We start from the raw sequence: 24,700 nt of genomic DNA, 5'->3' as shown, positions 1-24,700 counted from the left end.
TTCCCATATATATAATTTTAAAAGTGCAATTATTTTATGTATAATTTTCCTTCCCAGAAGGAGCCAAATTAGTATCTAGCTACTGCATTCAACGATGGTATTACAGTGCCACTGCTAAATGAATCCTGGATCTCTAGATTTAGGCTATTTCTTGTTCTTGAACATTCCTGTTTCATTATTCTGCAACTTATAGATTCGATGGTAAATACAACATGAGCTATTATAAAGAACTGGTTAGGATTGTGGGCTCTGGAGCTAGACTACCTAGATTCAAAATCCATCTCTGCTACTTACTAGCTGTGAGTTTTAATCTTAACCACTTAATCTCTTTGGGTCTTAGTTTCCTCATCTATTAAGTAGGGGTAATAACTTGGTAGGCTTTTTCTAAGGATTAAATATATTAATAAGCATTTAGAATAGTGCCTTATTATAGTTGGCACTCAATAAATTTTAACCATTATTAGTGTTGCCATTTTATAATAGGGAAAAAAAAAGAGGGAAAATGAAAGAAAGTGATTTACGAAGCAAGGAAATACAGGTGGGGACGTGTTCTGTTTCTGTAACTGATCACGAGGCTACAGGTAGCTTAAGATTTTTCCATTACTCATTCCATGTTCCCCATGTCTTCAACAAGAGCTGTATCCAGTAGAGTTCTAAGCTTAGTGGGATCACCAGACTCTTCAGATCTAAGGCGTCTGAGCTCTTGGTTCTTAGGCTTGCTTTTTAACCTTTAAATAAACTTGCTCTTAGCATTTTCACTGGCTTAGTTAGGAGGCTCTGCAGGGTGTCCCTATGTTCCATACCACCACACTCCTCTTGGCTCTCATTAGTCCTGTTTTTCTGTCCGGGTCAGGGTTAATCACCCCAGCCAGAACACAAACCTTATTTCGTTTTCTGCTTGGTAGCATAAAGAACCTGGAATGGCCAGTTGGTGGTTTCAACTTCCAATTCAGGGGAACATGTCTTGCTTCTCCCTGACATCTTAAAACTTCCAGAAAACTAGAGCCTAAAGCACAAAAAGCAAAACAGGAAATAGTGGGACATTAGACTTAATCATTAGAAGTGTCACTCCTGCCTACACTCCATGGCTCACAGACCAGACCAGCATATTATGGGTATATGGGCTTGCTAGTTCTACCAGTATTTCCCTCATTAAGCCTGATCTGTAACTCCGGTATTCCAAGAGGGAAATGTAATAAAATGCATAATAGGTAGATGTCAAACTTGTTAAATGTGACCGGTATCAGGATGTTGGAGTGTTATTTTATATTAATACTGATTTTAGTCAGTTCTACCTGTAAAATAATATAAAGTGCAATTTAGATCAAATTTTATTTTATTCCAAATTGGGTACATTTCTTGGATTTCAAGAATAAGAAATTAGGAAGTGTGCTTTTTTGTGTAATAGATGATCTAAGAAAAAGAGTTCTGGTATTCTCTACTTTTCTTCTTAAAATTATAAACAAATGCTAGGAGAAGATTGATTTTCTTTGTTTAAAAAAATGACTTATTACTTATTTACATAGTTGCTGTTGATTTTTTTGTAGTTTTAGGCTAAATTCTTGCAGAACTTTTAGAAGTTCAAGAAGTGTGAATTTATCATACTATTTGAAAAATAAAGGGCATTTCATTTTAAATAGCTGAATTAGGAAACATGTTTGTAATGTGACATAGGTTACATATTCTGTACATAATGAATATATTAGATAATAATTAAAGGGATAATCTTACTGGAAATTAATGCATGTATTTAACAACTTATCTTTATACTTTTCTTTTGGAAGCATAGGTTGACATGTTGCTTTCTATCAGAGGTTAGTTAGTAAATATTATTTGGAGACTTCAAATGAAATTTTAAAAAACCAAAAATGTGGGTTGTATTTGTGAGGGCCCACCTCCACTGCTAAATACAGAATACTTGAAGCTTTTATAAAAGCAGAATATTTGGGAGTTGAAATTCTTTTCCCCTATTTCTGTCTTCCTCTTATGGTTGTTTCACTTTGGCTATGGTTGTGGCCATTATTCTAAAGTTGGGGTTGGGAGTATAAGTTTTGCCTTTATAGCTCTTGCCCAGTTATAGGCAAAAAAATTTCCTTTGTTTCCTTTAGCATATCTGAAGCATGTTAATTTTTTTCAAAAGGAAAAGAAAAATAGAAAGGAACATAAAGGAAATTTGCTTAGTAGAAAAGAACGTAAAGGAAATTAAGATAATAAAAGAAGCAGAAGAATCAGATTTACAAAGTGCAAGCTTCTGATCCTTTGATAATTAACTTATTAAGTCACGTAATTTGTTTTGTTCATATCCTGTTTCCTAGGATGATCCCCACTCCAGAAGTTCAGTATAAATGTTACATGTTTTCTGGTTGTCTTCTAGTTTCAGACCTGTTTCTGCATGGCAGATACTGTTTTGTTCCTTGTTACATGAGAATGGTTCTAGATGTGGGGATGTCTTCCCTGGGTCCAGATAAATAGTTTATTTCTTATTTCTCATTAGCTAGGCCTAGGAATAGATGTCCAGATTAGGTTTGATTTTTGATTGGAGAGATATACCTCATTAGAGCTGAATGATAGTCTGTCATATGTGATACAGTGCATGGCCTCACCCTTCAGATGAGACTGCTTCTTGTAGAGCTGAGAGATTGCTGACAATATAAAAATTCATCAAATAGCCATTGCATATAGACAAAGCACAGTTCTCAAGAAGTACTAAGACCATTGTCTCACAGGTTTTTATATAAAATGTATAATTACTTAGTAATATAATTTTGGGTCATTTATCTGACATATGAAAGTTTCTTTTGTAACCATTTGTAATATTAGAATTTGTAATTATGAATAATCTGAAAAAAATCCTGGTTAATTTGTACACAGTTAAAAAAAATCAGATTGATTTTTACTATCCTCTGTTGAAGTATTCAATATAAATTCAAATTGCAGTTTGAAATGTCAGATCGTAGAGACTATAGTAATGGCTTGCAAAGAATGAAAATTTGAGGAGATCTCTTTTCACAATTTTATTATTTAATCTAACTTGTTAATTTTTTTACAAAATCATTAAAGTCTACTATTATAGATCCAAACTCTTTAAACATAAGAATTGTGATCTTATTAAAACAGTAATCAAGTAGCAAATTGACTATCTAATTTGACTCATTTTTTAAAAAAGAAGACCTCTTTTGTGTATTTCTTAAAAGCTGAATAAAGCTGAATAAGATGCAAACTAAAGATAGGCTCAGTTAATAGTGAATGTGAACAACTGACATGTACACGTCATGTGAAAAGGTCTGTTGGTAAATCAATAACAAAAAAACCGTATCTGATCAGTCAAATGCCAACAACTGTTGGGCTGGCCAAAAAGTTTGGGTTTTTCCATAACAGTGTACAAAAACTCGAATGAACTTTTTGGCCAACCCAATGTTAATATGAATCATCTTTGAAATGACTGAACTGTGACTGTTTAGTGAGACTAGTAAGATGGAATTTTATTTGAATTAACTGGCTATTAGCCAGGTGATAAATTTCTGATTCTAGAGCATCAAGATATGTGACATGGAGAGCCATGGACAATTCCTCCCAGGACTCTTCTCTGCAATAAACAATGTTTAAAACTAATCTGAGTATAAAACCAAGCTGTTGCCAATAAAACTGCGTAAACATCCCTGGAAATGACCAAAATGTTATTCATGAAAATAATTAATCCTAAACAAGCTTGGAAGGTTTGCTTTTCCCCTCCAATATGAGCATTTTTAGCTCATTTCTGAGGTATAAATTCTCCAGGGGTCTGTAAACATAAGCATACACTCTTTATTCTTGCTCCACAGCTTTGGAGATTCCTTTGCCTTTGATTCCTGTTTTAAAACTGAGTGTTGCATTCTCTTAAGAGTGTTCAAACTACAGTAAATTTTAGTCTGAGTTCAGCATTAAAACTGAGAGCTCTAATTGTCATCCTTTCCTATTACCCTCTCTCATTAGACAGTTGTCTTCAGTCAAGAGCCTTAACTTTCTCAGGCTGAGTTTTAAAACTATTAATATTCATATTAATATGTAATATTTATCAAATAGGTATTAATTTTAAAGTGTTTCTTTTAATTATTTCATTTTTCCTCTCCAATTTAGTATAATATAAAAGGAGGCCAAAGTCTACAAAACCGGGAGAAACGTTTTAAGAAGTTTGTTTCAGATGGTCCAGGGCCAGCAAGCTATGATCAGTCTTATCCTGGAGCATTAGCTATGAACAGAAAAATACTAGAGGCTAAAGAGCGTCTTCAGTCAGTACGTGCTATTTTGAATTATGCTTCTAAGGCCTTTTTTTTTTTTAATTTAAAATAAAGTAGAAATGGTTTACTGTTTTATGTGATTAGTACATTTAAAAAACTTACCATAAAAATTAGTAGATTTATTAGTATCCATATTGTAGTTTATAATTAAATGAATATTTGATGTTTATAAACTTTAGTTTTTAACCATGTTAATATTTGACTTCACTTCTGCTTTTGATAAATCTATAATATAATCTCTTCTAATGTCTGTGGTGAACAGAAAGTAAGGGAGATTTAAAAAACTGCCTGAGTGGTTTACCTCTCTATATAGAGGAAACTCCTGTGTAAGTACAGTTAATAATACAGTGAAATTTGAAACATGACTCCTGAAATAAATAAGCTCAAAATTTAGATGAGAGAGATATATAGATCATTACTAATGCAAGATTACATGTGACAGGTGCTAAGTGAATGATCATGTGATTAAATGCCATAGGAATTTAAAGGAAGAAGATGTATTTCGTAACAGCTTATGGAAAAACCCAAACGAACTTTTCGGCCAACCCAATGTTATGAGAGAATCTAATTTGTAGAGGATTTATAGAGGAGGTTGGCCTTGAAGAATAGGGTTGGAATATGCATTCTAGGCATGGAGGACTACATGAGTGCAGACAGAGAAGTGGGATCTTATGGAGGACAGTGAGAAGATTATTTTGACTGGAGTGAAGAATTTCTGTAGGAGATTAGCAGGTGATATGTTTGGAAAGGTACATTGATGTTATATAAAGAATAATCTTTACACCAAAAGCCTACCCCTTTGAAATAATTAATATAATCTAGCAGATTTTGGTCATAGTTTATTTAGCGTAGTTCCCTCTCCTCTTTCCGTAACACCTTCACATAGCTCATATTAATTAAATTTTAATCAGTTCTTTGTTTGTTTCGGAGGATATATTTTAGGGCTAAGTACTCAGTTGAATAATGTCAGTGTAATGACAATAAGGTTAAGGTTTATAAGTATACTTAAATATCAGCTCTTTCATGTGTGTGGACAAAGTAAATGTTCATTTACTCATGAAAGTGTTTATCAGACATTTTTTGAGTAACTATGTGAACCAGACATAATGCTAGGCGCTGATAATACTTAGAAGACAAATCACTGCTCCCTGGGATCTATAACTTTAACAGGGAAGTAATGAATGGAATTCAGCACAAAACAGTTGATGAAGTGCTATTTTAATAAACGTTTAATAAAAATTTTTACTAGTAGCCCAAAGTAGATAGTTTTTGGAGGGAATTAGGGATATCACAAACTGGATCTTGAAGAAGCATTCACTAAGGTTGGGGCTACATTTTGGAAAGTCTTGACATCATACAAATAATTTTTGAAAGTAGTGAATGGAGGGGAGGCCATTCAATACTTTCCTGTTTAAATTTGGTAACCACTCTCATAAGTATCACTGAAACTACTTAATAGTTGTCTCTAATGATAAAAAAAAAGTAAAATTCTGCCAGTGATAGTATGTTTATGACACAATTATATATTGGGCATGTGTGCAGTCAACTCTAGCATTTATTTATTTATTTAAAACCTACAGAGGATCAGTGTATTCTTTTTTTTTTTGATAGAAGTTGCAGACTATTTATTTTTATTTTTTAATGAATATATGAACTTCCCTTCATTTTTTTCCTTGTTGGTTATCTATTTTAAATATATCTATTATAAATAAATTCTTAATAAGTAATTTTTCAGATTACTGAATCATTTAAATGCCAGTATTTTATTTGATATATTTTATACTGGTATTCCTAATATATGTTACTCCTTTCTGTTTTTACTTCAATTATAAAATGTTTTCCATTAAAGGAAATTTTAAAAAAAGGATAAGCACCTTAAAACTTCTGACTCTAACATTGATAATTCTGTTAATTTTTGCATAGCTCTTTTCAGTATCAAATCGTATATGTATATGACTTTATACACTTACATATAATTTTACATAACTTACATAGCTATAGTAATAAATTCAATTTTATATTTCATATTTTAAATTTCCATTTAGCATCATATCAGACATTTTCCTTGCTACATGGTCTGCAAAATTAGGATATTTATACAGGGCACCGGTAAGATGAGGATAAGTCAGGAGCTGGAAAAGAATGAAGCCAGAAAGTGTTACAGAAAATATAAAGTTTGTTTTTACCTGGCAGATACTATGATAGCATAGCACAAGTAACCACAAGTAACTGCTGATTGTTGATGTGACTGTAGGAATGCCTGTTTTTGGAATCACTAATGCTTGCTTTACTAAGCAAGATAAATAACTGAGCCAGATGAGAGATTCCTTATCTCTACAAGTGGCTTTAACAGTAGTTTAGTTTATATTATGGTTTATGTTACTATTTAATAGTAGTTTGGTTAAATCTTGGTTTATATTATGAGGTAAGACTTGAATTCACTCTTATAAATTACTTTTACAGACAAACAATTTTGGTTTATATTATAAAACTCATAAAGTCAATATTTAATAGTTGTCTTTTAGTAAATTTTAATATTTGTTTATTCATTCCTTTTCTTGTCTTTGAGTAAATAATATAATTTTTTTTTTTTTTTTTTTTTTTTACAGAAAATGTCAAGGGCACTTACAGTTTCCAGAAGTGTTGATGTTCCTTCGATTCCTTCTTGTGGACGGTCATATGGTTATCATATTAATGAGGATGGCAGCATCACAAAACATTTTCCACCTGCTATTGACAGTACACTAGGTCCAGCATACTATAAACCTCAGTTTGTAAGTATGATACATTTCACATTGACAGTTGGAAGACTGTTTATGATTATGCATGTTCTAGTTAATGTAATACTAACTGCAGTAACAAATAGACCCCCAAATCTCAGTGGCTTAATGCAACAGAAATTCTTTTTTTCCTCATTCATATGGACATTTCTTGTTGATAAGAGATGTTCCTCCATGTAGAGATTCAGGGACACAGGCTTTTTCCAGTCATGTTACTGTCATCTCCAAAGGCCTTCGTGTCATCTGTATCCAGCTGGCAGAAGGGGAAAGAGGACAGAGAACTGGTAGTGGGGGTTTTTTGTAGGCTAGGCCTGGGAGTTAAATTTCAGGCACATGGACACACTTAACTGCCAAGGAGCCTGGGAAATACAGTCTAACTGTATCCAGGAAAAAGAGGAAATAGTTTAACTTACTTAAAGTCTCTGCTACAGTGTATAAGCATATGCAATACATAGATATTCTTTTCTTTAATTTGAAAGGGGAAAAAAAGCCTTTCATTTATAAAAGAATTTGAATCTGATAGTATAAGCATTATTTGTTTCATAAATGATTGTTTAAAAAAGATAAGGAGCTTCTCTCTGATTAAAATATCAAACATAATATGGCAGATCCATCTCATCCAGGCTTTAAATTTCAAACCTGGCCAGAGTTGAGCAAAAATTTCATTCAGCCAGTTGAAATGTATGATTTATCCATGAATATAGATATGTCTGGTTTTACTTAGTTACAAGACTGAAGTACATAGTGCTTTGAATCTGTTATATTTTTATACTTTTATGAGATCTGGAAGAAGTAATCCTAGTGAGGAAAATGGCAAAAATTTAGGGTAGACTTAAGGAGAGGTTGAAGAGACATCTTGGTCAAAGAAAAGGTATTTTCAGGATTTGGCTTGACTTTTACTCCCAATACTCTCTATTGTTTGAACATGTCTCCATCTTTGGGCTTAGGCTTAAGCACCTTATGAAACCATTTGGTTTTTGGCAATAGGTATACTGGGGTATTTTGGAGTCTTAGATACTTTGAATTGTTAAGTTTTTATTCCTAAAATATTTTTATTATAATTTATATAATTGCACATATACTTGAACAAACATAAAAACAGATAACCATGTACCCACCATCTCATATAACACATATTAAAATTTTATTATACTCAAATTAGCTATATTTTAAAATAAATATATTATTACAATTATTACCCTACCCAATTTCCCTCCCTCCATTCTTTTCCCTTTGCCAAAGTAAACAGTAAATCTTTACTACATATAAATAACAATATGTATTGTTGTATGATTTAAAACATTTAAGTGAATGTTATCATCTGGCATGCAGGTTGCTTGCTGTTTCACTTAATGTTATATTTTCTAGATTTACCTATATCAATATATTAGATCTAATCCATTCATTGTTTCCAGTTAGTGAGTTTCTTTTTTAAAAAAGTAATTTTAAATTTTGAAATAATTTCAGATTGATAGAAAAGTTACAAGAATAATACAAATAATTCCCATATACCTTTCACTTAGATCCTGCAGTTAACACTTTATCACATTTGCTTTATCATTTCCCCTCTATATTTATATTCTTATTTTAATTAAGCAATTTCAGAGTACATTTAAGACATGATGCCCCTTTACTCCTAAATACTTTTAATGTAAAATTTCTAAGAACAAGAATTCTCTTTTATAACCACAATGTAATTATCAAAATCAGAAAAATTTCATTCATATAATCCTATTATCTAATCTGTAGATATTTTAAAAACATTGCTAATTATCTCAATGATATTCTTTTAAAAATGAGTTTTGGTCAAGAGTCCCATCTGGTATTACAAGTTGCATTTAGTTGTCGTGTCTCTTTAGAGTCCTTTCATTGGGAACAGTTCTTCAGTCTTTCTTTGTCTTTTGTAACCTTGACTTTTTGAAGAGTACAGGCTGTTTATTTTGTAGAATATGTCTCAGTTTTGGATTCGTGTATATTTTATCATGATTAGGATAAGTTTATATATTTTAGCAGGAATGCTACAGAAGTGAAGCATCCTTCTCAATGTATTACATAAAAAGGCGCAGGATGTTTACTTATCCCGTAGTTGGTGGTATTAACTTGAGGGGGTGTCTTTCGGTTTTATCTACTGTAAAGTTACTATTTTTAAAAATTTATAAATATTTTGGAGAGGTTACTTTAAGAATCAGTAGATATCCTATTCCTTATCAAACTCTCACCTATTAGTTTAACATCCATTGATGATGCCTGAATCAATTTTACTGTGATGTTTATCAAGTGGTGGTTTTCTAATGTCATATTTTCTTTAACATTTTTTTTGTTGGCACTTTACTTACTATAAAGAACAGCTTTATATTCTTTTCCATTTATGTATTTATATCAGTATGGGTTCATGAATTCCTGTTTTACTGACTAGGTTGTAATTTACTACTCTCACTATTTATTTTGAGGTTAAAATTATTTAATATTTGACCCTTGGGAGCCCTTTCAGTCTGCGTGTTGTGTCTTTTTTACATATCTCCATCATTCTTTGAGCATTTCTTTATTTTATGGCACAATAAAATGTTGCAGGTTCATCTTATTTTTTCTGCTGCCACAGCTGTTGGAATCAGTCATTTCCTCAAGGAGCTCTACTTTCATTTAGTGGAGAATGATATTTCAAAACAAGATCAGTACACTAGGTACCTTTGGGGTATCATTCCTTCTAGGCCATCTCAATGGACAAAGTTAGAAATCTATACTTTTTCTTATCTGTCTATTAAAAACTTTGAGCTTATATTGATATCTCTAATTCCAGTTCAGTGCACATGTTTATTCTTGTATTTCCTTTTCTGTGTTTGATCTCCCTTCTCCCACAGTGAGAAACCTGGTTCCCACTTTCCTCAGTATATTTACTTATTTGCTTAATCTTGTAAAACACTGAACGTAGTTTCAGAATTGCTAACCCGTCACTTCAAAAACCAGACTTGAGAAGGTACAAAGCTCTTACCTCTATGTGACCTTTGGGAAGTGAAAGCTAAGACAGACTTGTAAACTGCCTACTTGAGTGTTGAAGGTGTGTCTCAACACATGCACAGTGCACCTCTGCAAAGGTTGGAGACCTACTCGTTCAAAGCATTAAGAAAACGTCTGTCCAACGATTACCTGACCAGTCAGCTAGCCAGACCGAGACTTTAGTGGACACACATGACAGAGAATACAGAATTTAGAGAATTAGTCCAGAAATCACTAAACAAAAAAACCCACAATAAACCTTTGGGGCAGGAGGGAGATTCTGATTTTCAGAGTTGCCACATTATATTATCTAAGATATCTGGTTTTCAACAAAAAATTATGAGACATGCAAAAACAACAACAACAACAAAAATATGGCCCATACCTAGGAAAAGAAGCAATCATTAGAAACTGTTCTTGAGGAAGCCAGAATGTTGGACTTATTAGACAAAGTCTTTAGATCAACTATTTTAAATATATTCAAGTAAAGAAAGGAAGGTATGTCTAAATAATTAAAGGGAAATATAAAAACAATGTCTCACCAAACAGACAGTATCAATAAAGATAGAAATTATAAAAAACAGCCATGTAGAAATTCTGGAGTTGAGAAGTACAATCATGGAAATGAAAAATTCGCTAGAGGGATTCACTAGTGGATTTGAACTGGCAAAAGAAAGAATTAGCAAACTTGAGGACGAGTCAATTGATATGCAACCTGATGAACAGAAAGAAAAAAGTATGAAGAAAAATAAACATAACATCCGAGACTTGGGGGACACCATCAAGCATACCAATGTATGCATAATGGGGGTCAAAGAAGGAGAGAAGAAAAAGGGGGCAGAGAGAATAGTTGAAGAAATAATAACTTGAAAACATCCCAAATTTGATGAAAAACAATCTACACATACCAGAACCTCATTGAATTGCAAGTAGGATAAATTCAGAGAGATGCACACCTAGATATATCACGGTCAAACTGTTGAACGCCAAAGACGTTGAGAAATCTTGAAAGCAGCAAGAAAAGTGACAAGAAATCCCCAAGAAGATTAACAGATGACTTATCAGAAACCATGGAGGCTGGAAGGCAGCGAGGTGATATATTCAAAGTACTGAAATAAAAAAGATTGCTAATTGAGAATTCTATAATCAGCAAAACTATTCTTTGAAAATGAAGACAAAATTAAGACATTCCCAGATAAACAGAAACTGATAGATTTTGTCTGTAGTACACCCTCTAAAATAAATTCTAGAGTTCCTTAGGATGAAATGAAAGTTCATTAGACAATAACTCACATTCTGTTTAAAGAATTAAAGTACAAAGGTAAAGGTAAATAGACAAGCTGGTATTTTACTTTTAGTTTGTAACTCCTGTTTTTAAATTTCTATTGATTATAGAACACACTAGAGATGATACATTTTATCTTCAAATACAGGTATTTTAAGACCTGATAGACTGCTCCATACTATAAAACTTATGAATAACCAACTTACCTCTGATAAAATGGAGAGTAAAGATATTGTAAGTTATAGATATGTCTCCTGTTCACACCCTTAGAATTTCCATTTCTTTCTGGCTATAGGGTATTTTATCCCAGGAGTATTTTGCTCTCCCTCTCTATGCCATGCCTGGTTTTCCAGGCCTTGACTATCCTATCATCCTGTTAATAATATAAAAATAATTATTTTCATCCACAGACAGTGCCAGTATCTTAGATATTTGAGTAAGATATGCTCAGAAAAAAAAAAAAAAAAGATATGCTCAGAAGAACAATGGAGATAACTCTGTAAAAATTACATTGAAATTAATGGAAGTCCTATGGTCTAATATCAGTATATTCTGTCCAAGGTAAAGGACAATTATGAAAGGTAGTGTAATGGAACTGGACTGCTTGTGTTTATTTCTTGGCTTCGCTACTTACTAGTTATTTGTCTTTGGCCAAGTCACTTAAGCTCTTTGTGCTAAGTTTTCTTATCTAAAATATCCTGGAAAAACTTTGGTTTAATATATTGGAACTAGTATTTCTTTTTCACAGTAGTCATTGATCCTTGGTCTCAGCTTAAACAGTTCTGTTACTCTTAACTTAAATCTCAAAATGTTATTCTTGCTTTAAAATTATATTTTTTGTATATGCTATTTCTTTGTTTCAGAATAATGTATCATCCATTAAAAGGCCAGAATAATGCCTCCAAGCTTCCCTAGATGTGCAAAACATTTTTCATATATGAATAAACATTACTTTAACATATAAAATTTGATTTCTTTTTGGCTACATTACTATTCATAGAAGAGAGAAATAACAATAAGAAAATTTATTCTACAATTTTAATAGGTCCAATTTGATGACCTATTTTAGTAATTACTGATTCGATCCAACTTGTATTCATTAGAATGAAAATCTAGATCAAATTTAAGAAAACATGTTTGTAAAAACATAGATTTACATATAAATTAAAGACAGTCGTTAATATTCAAGAAGATTCAACAAAGCTTAATTTGAATTGAATTGTGATATTTTCTGAAATCTCCATCTTGAATTTGAGAGAAAAACTAGAAGTGGGGTTGCAAAGGTCAGTAGCTGAAGGCTTAATTTTGTTGTTTTTTCCTGCAGGGGAAAAAAAAACACAGGTGCCTCAGGGACTATTACAAAATTGATACTGTAGTAATGTTAATTCAAGTATTATCCAAATTTCTGATAATTCTATGTATCTCTTTAGCTGCTTTTTGAGATAATACTATATGTGGGCTCAGTTTCCAGATGTGAACATTAATAGAAAATTGAGAAAATAATCCAACAGATAGGTAATTATTGTGATTATTCCCTGAACTGTTGAAATAACATCTGCTGAAGGTATCTTATATAGCTTAAATATAGAAGCAACTCTGAAATTACAAGTTGTATAAGACTAGCCAACAAATGGTAATTTTTAGCTATATTTAATCTGTAAAGAGAAATTCTCTATATAAATTATTTTGTATAACATTTTGAATTAGAAAATGTAGCTTCTCTCTCTCTCTTTTTCAAAAGAAGAGCCCAGGTAACCATTAGAAGTCTGCTTTTCAGAGGTGGATTTCACAAGCAGAGTTTGCAGTTGGAATTATGACACTGCCATATTTGCTAACGATAACATGCTGGGAACTACCTGTGTGCTGCCGCACTGGAATGCAGTCCATTAGTGTTTTGAACTGCCGCACTTTGGGACTTTTAATTCTTCACAAATTCTATTTCCACACTTAATTATGGAAAAGACATGAGAAGAAAGTTGCATAGTCCCTTCTTCATTGATTTCACTGTCAGTGAAAGTGGCAGTTAGCAATTCTTCAAGTTATATTACATCATTCACTTAAAATAATGCACCTCCGTGCTGAGTTTGCTTCAATTAAGTCATATTTTATTTGCTAATGATTTTCCAAGCTGACGATGACCTTGAAGATGGTATTGTCAACACTTCTTGTTTGTTTGTTTCTAATATCACATCCTTTTAATTTATTTTCATTTTTTGAATTTTACACAGCAGGTTCTTATTAGTTATCTATTTTATACATATTGGTGTATATATGTCAATCCCAATCTCCCAGTTCATCCCACCACCACCACCCCAGCTGACCCCGCTTTCCCCCCTTGGTGTCCATACATTTGTTCTCTACATCTGTTGTCAACATTTCTTGACATAAGGAGAGTGTGATTTAGAGTACATCAATTTGTTCTTTATTTTCTATCTGTATTTTTAAAAGTCTTTTAAATTAAATTTCCAATTGAACATTTACCTGAGAACTGTAGAGGTTAGTGAGTTAAGTAGTTCACATGGTTTAAATGAAATGAATTTCAGCGTATACACAGGAAAAGGATTTTGCTGGTGTCTTGAATGGTGTGTGTGCATAGTCTTTCCTTCTGCTGGATTACCTTAAGAATTGTTAAACAGTTGACCTGCCAAATCACAATAATTAACCTCAGGAAAGCTTCTTAGACATAATTCTACTTGGACATAATTTCTCCTGAAATGCTGTATAGAAGAATTACTATAAAACTGTAACTTATACTTTTTAGGGTATAAAAATATAATGTTAAAGATGATTTGTCAAAATGCTCTGTTTTCAAATACTGATTTTATTTTTACAAATCTATAGGCTATAGTAAATCAATATATTAGATATGCTCCTGCCTGAAACATAGAAAATATCTGGCATATCTAACATGGCTATATTTATTATATAAGAAGAGAGTTCTACATTTGTCTCACTACTTACTGTGCCTAAAATCTTCACAATTATGAAACTTTGTTTCATTTCTAAGTAAAAATAAAGTACGAGTGAAAAAATTTTCTCTTTCTGCCATCAAAACTGTGTATGCACTTTTAAAATCCATGCCTCTATTAAGTAATTTCATTTGAAAGCTGGTCTAGGACACTTATCTGAGCAAAACAATGTTGCTTGGCTGATCATTCTTTCCTTTCCTGAAGCTCTGTGGGGTGCAGCAATCTTCAGGGTTGCCATTGACCCGAAGGAATGGGCTGCTTTTCATCTACTCTAGCGGATGCCATGGTTTCTTCCAGGACGCCTCTACTACCATCTGCTGCTCAGCTGGACATGTCAGTCTGTGCTGTTTTTCTGTGCTGTTCTGCTAGTTGTTATGGTGTTTGTCTCTGCACCCCCAGACCCAAAGCCTTTGGATGATCTGACTGCCTTATTTCCTTTTGTGTTACACTCAGAAGTGCTAAAGCAGTGTATACCCTATGCATTAGAGAGATTGGTAGGATAGCCCTTTCAGCTTTTATTCATAGCTCTGTTCCTCCTAGGACTGACAAGAGTCTGGGCTTGGGGATCATGTGTCAACTAGACAACCTATTTATAACAGTAACAACAATAATAATAATATCAGTGTCTTACTTTGATTTGGTGCTTTATAGTGTTATAGCTTCATAGTGTGTTAAAGCTGATTAGTGAAGAGGGGAAATACCTCTCTGCTCTTTGTGTTGTAGTTCATTAGAAGGAATCTGCATATCAATAAGCTAAGCACATTAAGACCACTTAACAGTGCTGGAAATATTCCTGGTGGGAATAAGGATTAATGCTTTTTATTTATGTAACAAGTTTTCCCAGGCTTTATTGGATTGTGGGTACTACAGAGAGTCACAATTATGTTAGTAACTCAAATATGTGTATGTAGTCTCCTCCTGTTGATGTGGTAGACCTCCAGCCTTCTGCAAAGTTCCCCTTCACAGGGGCTTCTAGAAGGGCTGTCTCAAGCATGCTTCTGAATAAGTCTGTTTCCACTGAGACAGCTTCTGTTCCCCCAGGCAGTTCAGTCTCTTGCCAGATGGTGCTCTCTGCTGGGCATTTCCACCCATATACTCCATCAGAGCGAAAGCTGCACGATGAGCTGAGGTGAAGCTGGGGGGATAATGCTCTTCTCTCTTTGTTTTATACTCTATTAGATAGAATGGTCTAAAAGTAGCCTTGATTTTTACCAGTGTTTTAATGAAATGTCTTTTAGATTTTTATCATAGCCCTTTTGCACTCTACAGAATACAGGCATAAATCCAGTGGGGGATTGTCTGTTAGAAGGCAAATTCAGTCAATAGAAAATACTCAGTAGTTAGCACTGCCACTCATTTATTCCATTCATACATCCATCCATCCATCCATCCATTTATTTATTTATTTATTTATTTATTTATTTATTTATTTATGGCTGTGTTGGGTCTTCGTTTCTGGGCGAGGGCTTTCTCTACTTGCGGCAAGTGGGGGCCCCTCTTCATCGCAGTGCACGGGCCTCTCACTATCATGGCCTCTCTTGTTGCGGAGCACAGGCTCCAGACGCGCAGGCTCAGTAGTTGTGGCTCACGGGCCTAGTTGCTCCGCGGCATGTGAGATCTTCCCAGACCAGGGCTCGAACCCGTGTCCCCTGCATTAGCAGGTAGATTCTCAACCACTGCGCCACCAGGGAAGCCCCAGCATTGGCACTCTTTTGACAGTAAGACTTTTCTAACTGGGTGTGGGTTACCATGATTAGCTGCTTCCCATAGTAATAGTTTTTGCGTTCACCTTCTGGTTGATTTGCTCTATTCACTAGACGTTCCAAAATATGTCTGAATCTTATTTGGACATAGTTAGTAACTCCCTATTTCTGTACCCTCAGCTCCAACATCCTCCATCACCCAAGCAAGGAACAAACAAGGAGATTTACTAAAATTGAAGCAGGAGAAACCTTTAGAAAAACTGTAATTCAATTTCTCTTTGAGCTTGCCATCTATGATGAAAGAATCAACAAAGGTCCCATTTCACTTCATGCAAACATCAAAGTTCTGTCAGAGATTGTGTTGGCCCCTGTTTAATTCTTTAAGTTCAGGTGGTATAAAAGGGAAAGTTTAGTTTTATTGTGTTTGTATTTTATAATATTTGAGGGCTAGCTGTTAGTGTTAAGTTCTAGGAAGTAAAAGATGTTTTCACATAGTAGGGAATTTTAGTGCTGTACCAGCTTATTTTTGGATTTTGTTGTGCTATCCCAAAGGTTTCTGGAGTGGTGCCTCTCTAACTAGGAAGTCTGTCCTTGTTAGGAGACAGTGGCAGTGCTTCCAATTTATTTCCAACCATCCATGGCAAGAATGGAATGGGTTTTAGCATTCTTTCATCACTTCGTGTAATGGCACTGGTGCAAATAAATCTCTAAGGTTATTAGTAGTTTTGAGAATTGCTCGCTACTCACTACCCATGAGTCCATCCTTACCTCTAGTTTCTGTCTTTCTGGGGATGTTAATAGGGTTCAGCTGAGGTTCTTTTAATGTGTAGTGAGGTCTTTTTCCGGTTCTAGTCTCTGCTGTGCTATATTTTCCAGAAATTCCTTGAAGTGGAATGTGAATGATACCCTCTCTTAGCTTCTAGTACTAATAATTTACATCTATTTTATACTCTTCTTCTGAGATTCTGGTAGGAGAGGGGGGCAGATGTGGGTTTGATTCACCAATCTGAACTGGAATTATGCTTTCTAATCATTTAATTGCTATTTATTTCATTAATATTGTTTATAATGGTAATTGAGAGAGATTGGTTCCACTATTCAAGAATAGTAATGGTCACCTAGAACAACTGACATACTGTTTTATGCAGTTAAACTATCAGTTTATGTTACTGGGATTTTATTCAATGTATATATTAATTGGTTTAATAATCCATGCCTCTTTTAAAGCTATATTTTTACAAATATGAATTAAAAGTAAGTGAAATAGACTAGAGTTACCTTTTACTATCAGTTAAAAAGGTAAGATTTTATAAATTTCTTAAATGATTGCTCAGTTTAGAATGTATTATTAGGTCAACACAAGAATTCCTATGAGAGGCTACTGTTTGTGTTTCATACTTTATTCTTTTATTAGTTTCTAATGAAAGCAGGTGTTTTAACTTCTCTAAAGTGAACTCTTTAGTGAGTCATGCTTATTGTATGACTGTGAAGGAAGATGATTGTTGATTTCTCTTGTCACAAATGACTTCTTTGGCATTAAAGTACTGATCCTGACCTCAAACATTAACTATGAAATGATTTGGGGTAGTGTTTAAGTTTTGTTATATATTTGTTACTCTATGAAAACTTCACATGAATATCTTCTGCACTTACCAGGTAATTAGAAGTTATCTAGTATCTGTTGGTGATGTTTGAATTTTAATTTCTTAAAATTAATTTCTATTTAATTAAGTCATTTTTGTTAGGCTTTCCCATTCCCTAAATCGTGCAATTCTGCCCTTCCTCCCCTTTTTAAATGATGAGGAGCTAATTTTCATTGCCCTTAAGATTTTAGGTTGTTGAGTGTACTGCCAAGAGCAAAGTTGTTCATATTGGTTGAGGATATGCTAAACTAGAGGCTCTTCTCTGGGAATCCTGGTTGACTCAGGAGTGGGATGGGGCACAGAGTGATACTCTTGAGATGTATCAAGGAAGAGTCTAGCATTTACCAGTGGGAACTCCTTGACTAAGGCTACCCTCGCTTTAGACTTAAGTAAAGTTAAACATTGTTTCATGATTTATTTAAATTGTCTCTCATCTTCACTTTTTTTTTTTTCTTTTGTGAGGATTTTTCCAATGTAACTTTGAAATACAAGGGGATACATTTTGGCAACTCTTTGGGAAGACTAGAGTTACCTATAAAGTCAGGGCCTGGTCCTGGACAGTATGATATAACCCAGTAAGTAAAAAAATAGTATATCTTTACTGTAGTTTTTGACTATAAATATTCTAATAATTTAGACTAGGTTATGCTGTTATGAAAGGAAAAATCAGTATGAAAAACTTCAAGAAATATGATATTTTAGAGTAACCTATATGAAAACTATTGCTTTTCTGTCTGCCAGATCCTGTGCTACCTGTTTTACATGTATTAATTCATTTATCTTCACAAGTGTCTGTGTAGTTAACTATTGTTATGCCTATTTTATCAGTGAAAAATGAAAGGGTCAGAGAGAATAAATAATGTATTTAATATTATGTAGCTATTAAGTGGCAGAGCTTGACATTGACTGAGGCCTTTTCGGTTATACAGCCCATGTATCTAAGTACTAAAATATACTGTCTTTAATTACAAGATAGAGAAAAGATCAGAGAAAATATAAAAGAAGGTGACCCAGGATTCTGCATCTTGTTCCTGGCTCTGGTGTCCATTCTTTTGACTACATGATGGATTTAGAAGGCATTCTCAGTATAAGTCAGAGCCATAACATTAGGTTGAAGGTAATATTTATGAAGTCTAACTAGGAAATACATTTCTTGTAAAATAATTCTTTCTGTCTTTATTTTCTCCTACTCTTACAGTAAGGTCTTAGACATGAGTCCATGGAAGGCAAAACTGAGTAACAGATATCATGTTGTTCTCAGAATCTATCGCTGCTTTTCATGATTTAATTTTTAACAGGTTCCAGTTTATCTGCCTGATCCTTTCTCTCTCATTGGACGAGTTTTCTAGCAGGAAGTTCCACAGTGATTACCTATCCAATTACTTTGCTGGACAGATTCAGACACATCTGTATACCAGCAGTGGATGTAGCTTAGGCTCTTACTTAAACTCCCCTACTACTATTCATTCACTGAACAAACATTGTTTGAATTCTTGCTATGTCTTAGTACTAAACTTAGTAACTAAGAATAAAAAGAATAAAACATGGCCCTTATTTTTGGGAATTTATACCCTATTCTATTGTCCTTTTCATTTTTTCACTCTCCTAATATGGGAGATATGCCATGTATTTTAATTTTTTTAGTAGTTACGCTAGAAGTTTAACATGTATATACAGCTTAATGGGATCTAAATTTAATCTTTGTCATTCCAAATAAAACAAAGTCTGTCAAATGCTCTAACTCTACTCATCCCCTTGAGATAATGCTTTTGTTAGTATTTTACTCTTATCTTTTTCTTCTTCCAGTTTGGCTGGTTTGCTTTCCTATCTGTCTGCCTGCCTGCCTGTCAGTTTTATTGAGGTTAAATTAACATTAAGCAAAATTAACCCTGTTTAGGGTACGTGGTTCTGTGATGATTGTTTTCCATCCATTCCCCTACACGTCTAACTAAGTACCTCAGACCAGCATTCTGTCTAATTCTATTGCTCTGATTTTGCTTGATAGTTTTTTCCTGACAGTCCTTTTTACTTCTCCAGCCCTGTCCCACTCCCATTCTTCTCCTATTTTTTTTTTTTTTTAATAAGTGTCTGCCTGACTTTATTTTTTATTTTTTATTTTTTTGGTCACACTGCACGGCTTGCGGGATCTTAGTTCCCCCACCAGGGGTTGAACCCGGACCCACGCCAGTGAAAGCATGGAGTTCTAACCACTGGATCTGCCAGGGAATTCCCTCTCTCCTTTTTTTTAAATGTTACTTTCTCTTTGATATTTGTTATTTCCCTTGTTTCTTCTTTTCTTCTGTTTGTATTTTCACTTTTGCTAGTAGGAATGTGTGCATATAGATTGCATTCCTAACTGCATCAGATATTTCATCATTTCTGTAATTTGCTCTTTGGTTTTGCTGACTTCACTGTATCTTTTATTTGAACTTGTCTTGGTTCCTTCTGGTAGTTGATATTTTCTACCTTTTTTTTTTTTTCTACTTTTTGTTTATTGATTGAGTCATAATTATTGTGGATTTGATATGGTATAAAAATGGAAATACTTGGGTATTTTGAATGGAAAGATGAGCTCATAGGTTTCTTTTTGGGAAAACACAGACCTAAATGATATGTGACCCTTTTGATATGCCAAATATAAATTTTTTATCCATAAAACTATTTGAGGTTTTGAAAATAAGTTCATTTGTTGAATTTTGTGCAAAAAAATCAATGAAGTCAGCATTTGACAGTGAACTGAGATGTTATATGCATGTTTAAATCATAGTAATGTCTAAACAAACAAAAAAAATGGCAATTATGTAACTTAAACATTTGTTTTTATGTTTTTATATTATCTTTTTTTAATCTTCTTATGTTCAGTATAGTTCACTGGAAGTGTTTAATATGACTTTTTTTTCAAATTCTTTTTAAGAATTAGAAAAAAATAACCTATTTAAATATAATTCTTAATAATAGCTAACAGTTATTGTATACTTACTATGGGTTTTGTATGGCAGTAAACACTTCACATATATTATCCACTTTAATCATTACAACCTTGAGAATTGGTTAATACTATTTCCAATCACAGATGAAGAATCAAATCTGAAGTTTAGAGAGGGTGGGTGATTTGTGTAAGGTCACATAGCTAGTAGGTAGCAATGTTAGGATTCATATCAGGCTGTCTGACTCCAGAGCTTGGGATGTTACTCACTGCTTACTTGGTTTATTATTCTTACTTGTGTAAATTTCAATGAAAATAAGCTTCCCTTTAATTTTCAAAGATCTTTCTTTATGCCCTTTTCCTGATTGTTTTATGATATAAATAGCATTGACTATTTTCCCCTTATTTTAGTTAATAGTTGAAATACCAAGTGACTTGAAATTGTAAAGACCTTTTATGGTGAATAAACTACACGGGAAACTTTTTTTGGTAGCTCTTTATTTAAACTCATGACATAAATCCCACATTTTGTTTTCTTTTTGGAATCATTATTAGAATAGGTATATTTTAATGCTCTGAATTGGAAAACGCAGATCTAACCAATATAAATGAATAGATCTGACAGAGTTTAGGATATATTGGCCTAACACACCCAGATATCTTACTGAATACTTTTTAAGCAGGAAATGTTGGTGTAAAAATATTCTCTTAACTTATATAGACATTTATATATTTGAAATTGAGAATAACTTTTTTCTGAATTTTCTAAAGGAAAAAGGCACTACATTATGAAAATATTAACATCAAGAAAGATCAACAGCAAAATCATTGCTCAAATCTCCCACGACTTTATGAAGTAATAATATTGCAGGAGGAAAAAAAGGTAAGTTGAAAAGTAACTATTTCATCTACTTCCTAGATTTTAAGGTCATTGAATCTTATTATCACACAGAGTACTCTTCTACTGTTACTCGTAGGTAGTTGTCACTCAGTGAATTTTGTGGAAGGAACTGAGGAACTGTGTTTAAAATTTCCTGCAAGTTGATCGCTATTCTCTGCTTGAACACCTCTTGTGATAAAGAACTCAATACCTCCAAGGTTTCTTGTTTCAGTAGTGGAATACTCTGTTTCCTGCAATTTCCTTCTTAAACTGACCTAAATTTACCTGCTTGTTGTCTATTTATTCTCCCTTTTCCTATGACTTCTTTTAAATCTCCCTTTAAATCTTTTCTAGTGAGGATAAATGTTCTAAATATCTTCAACTATTCTCAGTATTTAGCTTCAGGATAACTTATTTTCCTTTGATGTTATCTAGGGACCTTCGTTAGTTTTTAAATCTTTCTCTCCTTAAAATATGATTTTGAGAACTAAGAATAATATTCTTGGTGAAGTCTGGTTAGTACATAGTAAGATTTTTATCTTCATTGTTCTAGGTAGTGTATATTTATTAATATAAAAATCTAAATGCCATTAAATATTTTTTGTAGCTATGTCAGTTTAATTATTTGGAACTTGTAGGCACAAAAACCTTGGATTTTTTTCCTCTAGTATATTTAAACTTAAAAACTTGAAGATTATAGGGTAAACATTTCAAAATGGATCATTTAGAGTAAGGATAAATGACTCTCAGTTGAGAAATCAGTGAGTATTTCAATAAGAATTTTCTCGGTCTTCCCCTGAATATTAATTAGCAAGGAAAAATATTGCTTATAGAACTATTAGAAAAAGATACAATAACAGAGTAATATAATGCAATTGTTTTCATAGAATAACAATTATAAATCTCAAAGAAGATAAAAAGTGTTCATTTAGAATCATGAGATATACTGGTTTATGGTTTTCTTGTAATGTGTTTGTCTGGTTTTAGTATTAAGGTAATGCTGGCCTCATAAAATGAGTTAGGAAGTATTCCCTCTGCTTATATCTTCTGAAAGACATTGTAGAGATTGGTATAATTTTTTCCCTTAAATGTGTGGTAGAATTCACCAGTGAATCCATCTGGGTCTGGTGCTTTTTGTTTTGGAAGGTTATGAATTATTGACTTGATATCTTTAATAGGCATAGGCTTATTCAGATCATCTATTTCTTCTCATGAGAATTTGGGAGATTGAGTCTTTTAAGAAATTGGTCCTTTTCATCAAGGTTATCAAATTTATGGGCATAGAATTGTTCATAGTATTCCTTTATTCTTTTAATGTATATGGGAACTGTAGTGATGTCCCCTCCTTCATTTCTGATATCAGTAATTTGTATCCTCTCTCTTGTTTCTTAGTTTGCCTGGCTAGAGGTTTATAAATTTTTTTTTTATTTTTGAATTGTATTTATTTTTTTATATAGCATGTTCTTATTAGTTATACATTTTATACATATTAGTGTATACATGCCAATCCCAATCTCCCAATTAATCACACCCCCCCACCCCCCTGCTGCTTTCCCCCCTTGGTGTCCATATGTTTGTTGTCTACATCTGTGTCTCAATTTCTGCCCGGCAAACCTGTTCATCTGTACCATTTTTCTAGGTTCCACATATATGAGTTAATATACGATATTTGTTTTTCTCTTTCTGCCTTACTTCACTCTGTATGACAGTCTCTAGATTCACCCACGTCTCTACAAATGAACCAATTTGTTCCTTTTTATGGCTGAGTAATATTCCATCGTATAGGTAGCACATCTTCTTTATCCATTCGTCTGTTGATGGGCATTTAGGTTGCATCCATGATCTGGCTATTGTAAATAGTGCTGCAATGAACATTGGGGTGCATGTGTCTTTTTGAATTATGGTTTTCTCTGGGTATATGCCCAGTAGTGGGATTGCCGGGTCATATGGTAATTCTATTTTTAGTTTTTTAAGTAACTTCCATACTGTTCTCCATAGTGGCTGTATCAATTTACATTCCCACCAACAGTGCAAGAGGGTTCCCTTTTCTACACACTCTCTCCAGCATTTGCTGTTTGTAGACTTTCTGATGATGCCCATTCTAACTGGTGTGAGGTGATACCTCATTGTAGTTTTGATTTGCATTTCTCTAATAATTAATGATATTGAGCAGCTTTTCATGTGCTTCTTGGCCATCTGTATGTCTTCTATGGAGAAATGTCTATTTAGGACTTCTGCCCGTTTTTGGACTGGGTTGTTTGTGTTTTTAACATTGAGCTGCATATATATTTTGCAGATTAATCCTTTGTCCGTTGATTTGCTTGCAAAAATTTTCTCCCATTCTGCGGGTTGTCTTTTCATCTTGTTTGTAGTTTCCGTTGCTTTGCAAATGCTTTTGAGTTTCATTAGGTCCCATTTGTTTATTTTTGTTTTTATTTCCATTATTCTAGGAGGTGGATCAAAAAAGATCTTGCTGTGATTTATGTCAAAGAGTGTTCTGCCTATGTTTTCCTCTAAGAGTTTTATAGTGCCTGGTCTTACATTTAGGTCTCTAATCCATTTTGAGTTTACTTTTGTTTATGGTGTTAGGGAGTCTTCTAATTTCATTCTTTTACATGTAGCTGTCCAGTTTTCCCAGCACCACTTATTGAAGAGAGTCTTTTCTCCATTGTATATCCTAGCCTCCTTTGTCATAGATTAGTTGACCATAGGTGTGTGGGTTTATCTCCGAGCTTTCTATCCTGTTCCATTGATCTATATTTCTGTTTTTGTGCCAGTACCACGTTGTCTTGATTACTGTAGCTTTGTAGTATAGTCTGAAGTCAGGGAGTCTGATTCCTCCAGCTCCGTTTTTTTCCCTCAAGACTGCTTTGGCTATTTGGGGTCTTTTGTGTCTCCATACAAATTTTAAGATGTTTTGTTCTAGTTCCGTAAAAAATGCCATTGGTAATTTGATAGAGATTGCATTGAATCTGTAGATTGCTTTGGGTAGTATAGTCATTTTCACAATATTGATTATTCCAATCCAGAAACATGGTATATCTCTCCATCTGTTGGTATCATCTTTAATTTCTTTCATCAGTGTCTTATAGTTTTCTGCATACAGGTCTTTTGTCTCTCTAGGTAGGTTTATTCCTAGGTATTTTATTCTTTTTGTTGCAGTGGCAAATGGGAGTGTTTCCTTAATTTCTCTTTCAGATTTTAAATCATTAGTGTATAGGAATGCAAGAGATTTCTGTGCAT

The 24,700-nt window shown here is 33.4% G+C and overlaps 1 protein-coding gene across 1 annotated transcript in view; it reads left to right on the top strand.

Moving 5' to 3' along the window:
• STPG2 (sperm tail PG-rich repeat containing 2) overlaps positions 1-24,700 on the top strand; it is a 344,744-nt gene that overhangs the window by 8,769 nt on the left and 311,275 nt on the right. The window contains exons 3-5 of the mRNA XM_036853457.1: positions 6,887-7,051; positions 18,114-18,226; positions 21,349-21,460. Coding sequence (XP_036709352.1) covers positions 6,887-7,051; positions 18,114-18,226; positions 21,349-21,460 — 390 coding nt within the window. The remainder of the gene's footprint in view (positions 1-6,886; positions 7,052-18,113; positions 18,227-21,348; positions 21,461-24,700) is intronic.

This window comes from Balaenoptera musculus, chromosome 5 (genome assembly GCF_009873245.2).
Source record: "Balaenoptera musculus isolate JJ_BM4_2016_0621 chromosome 5, mBalMus1.pri.v3, whole genome shotgun sequence".
Taxonomy (NCBI): Eukaryota; Metazoa; Chordata; class Mammalia; order Artiodactyla; family Balaenopteridae; genus Balaenoptera; species Balaenoptera musculus.
Note: the sequence above shows the minus strand (reverse complement) of the source record. Positions and strands in the feature narration are given on the sequence as shown.